Here is a 1,918-nt window from a genome sequence, read left to right as displayed (position 1 = left end):
TAAACAACAAGTTTGTTTGATGTGTAATGATTGTTCATTTTAAATTCTTATCAAAAATTTTAATATTTAATATAATTTATATTTTGTTTGACCACTTAATTTACTCCAAAATACAACAAAAGTCCCATATTGACTTTTTAGTAATAAGTTACACAAATTATTAATTCGATCAAAAAATAAAATTTCAATTAAAATGAATTAAATCAACATCAGAAGTATTCCCACAAATAATGCAAGATATCCCAACACGACTCCATTGTGAATTTCATGTGTAGGGTCCACAGTACCAGCTGTATTAAATTCGTAAATAACAAGTTTATTTCCTTTATTTTGTGGTGCTTTGACCCAGAAAATGTTTCCACTACTCAAACTTCTGAAAGAGTCATCTCTATCTCCCCAACCAGTTACATCGGTTACTTCTTCAAATTGGTCTTTTATAGTAACTGACGCGTCTATAGTTCCCAAATAAAATTTAGTCTTATCTTCAGTATATCCAACAAGGAATTTGTCTCCATATTTAGCAATACATCCATTGTTCTTGGTTTGATCATTTTTCTTAATAAAAGTGACTTTGGTCCTCTTTTTGTCCTTTCCAATAAAAACCACGCCAATGTCTTGAACACCATTTGGTGTATCCTTTAAGACATTACGAGCAGCTTCGGGTGTTATTGAATTCATAATGAGTAATTACCCATCACCATTCTCAACAACACCACCTAACTCTCCACCACTATATTTCTTTCTATTTGCAATGTGTGAATATAAAGTATTTATTTGGGCATTCTCAGCAAACATCCCAAATCCAGGGTAAGCATCGGAATCACAGATGTGTATCATCGTGTTAGGCTGCGAGTTTCACCCTTGCAAGCCAGAGAGCATGTGTGAGCACCCCCATCCCCATATTTTAGTCACTGTCCCATCATCTTTAATTGTAAACAAAGCATCACCTTCATGTCCATTATCACTGTGGATGTGTGTGTAGAGATGGAATGTCCCATTACCGTAATTTAAGCGACTGTCTCCAACTCCAAAGCCTTTGTCACTTCCAGCTACAATTGATGAAGGATATGTTTGGGTTCTTAAATCAAGATTTTTGGTGTATACTTCCTTTCCAGCGGCATCTATTTTTCTGAAGTAAATTAGACTGGTCTTAGTATCCCAGAGGAAGACACCATAGGAACCATCGTCTTTCACGGTAAGACCTCTGACACTATATCCTGTGAATGTGTCTGTTCGCATAATAGTGTTGGTTTTGGCTTTCACCTTTATAACAGTACCAAGTCCATTGGTATCAGTATACCCAATGTAATAATTGTTTTTGGCATCAGAAGATGGATACAAACGAACAGAAAATGTGACTTGAGTGTATATTCGGAAAGTATATTCACCGCCTAATAAATTGACTGGGAGAGTCACTTCATATGGAGTGATCTTCTCTTTGAGTAAAGCATAAGAGAGTGTGAAAAACAATATTTGAAGAAACATTATGTTTTGAAATTAATAAGTTAACAAGTTTTTATTGAATAATTCGTGTTCTTTAATTAATATTAACTTTTTTAAACAACAACAAATTAAAGTACAAAAACACAGTTATATTTATTTGGTTTATAATTAGCAATTAAATTCAACCAATCACATTATTAATTTTTAAAAAATAAATTAATTCTATGTTTCTTTTAAGCAAAAAATAGAAATTTAATATTCAGTTATACACAAAAAAACAATTTGTTAAAGTTTGAGACTAAAAATTATATTTTTGAATGAGTTTAGTTTTATTAGTTAATTAACAAAACTCTAAATAATTTGTTTGGTTTAATTATAAATATATTAAAGTTATTAATTGTAGTATAATATTAATTGATTTTATTAAAGAGAAAGGACGGACATGGGGACGAAGGACGGGAATATAGGCCGAAGG

At 31.7% G+C, this 1,918-nt stretch overlaps 2 protein-coding genes across 2 annotated transcripts; both read right to left on the bottom strand.

Moving 5' to 3' along the window:
• Positions 1–198: 198 nt before the first annotated feature.
• On the bottom strand, positions 199–678 carry EIN_434910 (hypothetical protein; the record flags this gene model as incomplete). The annotated part of the gene is made up of 1 exon (XM_004255348.1): positions 199–678. The coding sequence occupies one exon, from the start codon at positions 676–678 to the stop codon at positions 199–201; it is 480 nt and encodes a 159-aa protein (XP_004255396.1).
• A 177-nt stretch (positions 679–855) lies between these two features.
• On the bottom strand, positions 856–1,485 carry EIN_434900 (hypothetical protein; the record flags this gene model as incomplete). Its single annotated transcript, XM_004255347.1, has 1 exon — positions 856–1,485. The coding sequence occupies one exon, from the start codon at positions 1,483–1,485 to the stop codon at positions 856–858; it is 630 nt and encodes a 209-aa protein (XP_004255395.1).
• Positions 1,486–1,918: the final 433 nt, after the last annotated feature.

This window comes from Entamoeba invadens (assembly GCF_000330505.1).
Source record: "Entamoeba invadens IP1 unplaced genomic scaffold scaff_1105074724717, whole genome shotgun sequence".
In the NCBI taxonomy this organism is placed as follows: domain Eukaryota; phylum Evosea; order Mastigamoebida; family Endamoebidae; genus Entamoeba; species Entamoeba invadens.
This window is presented reverse-complemented; position numbering and strand designations above follow the sequence as displayed.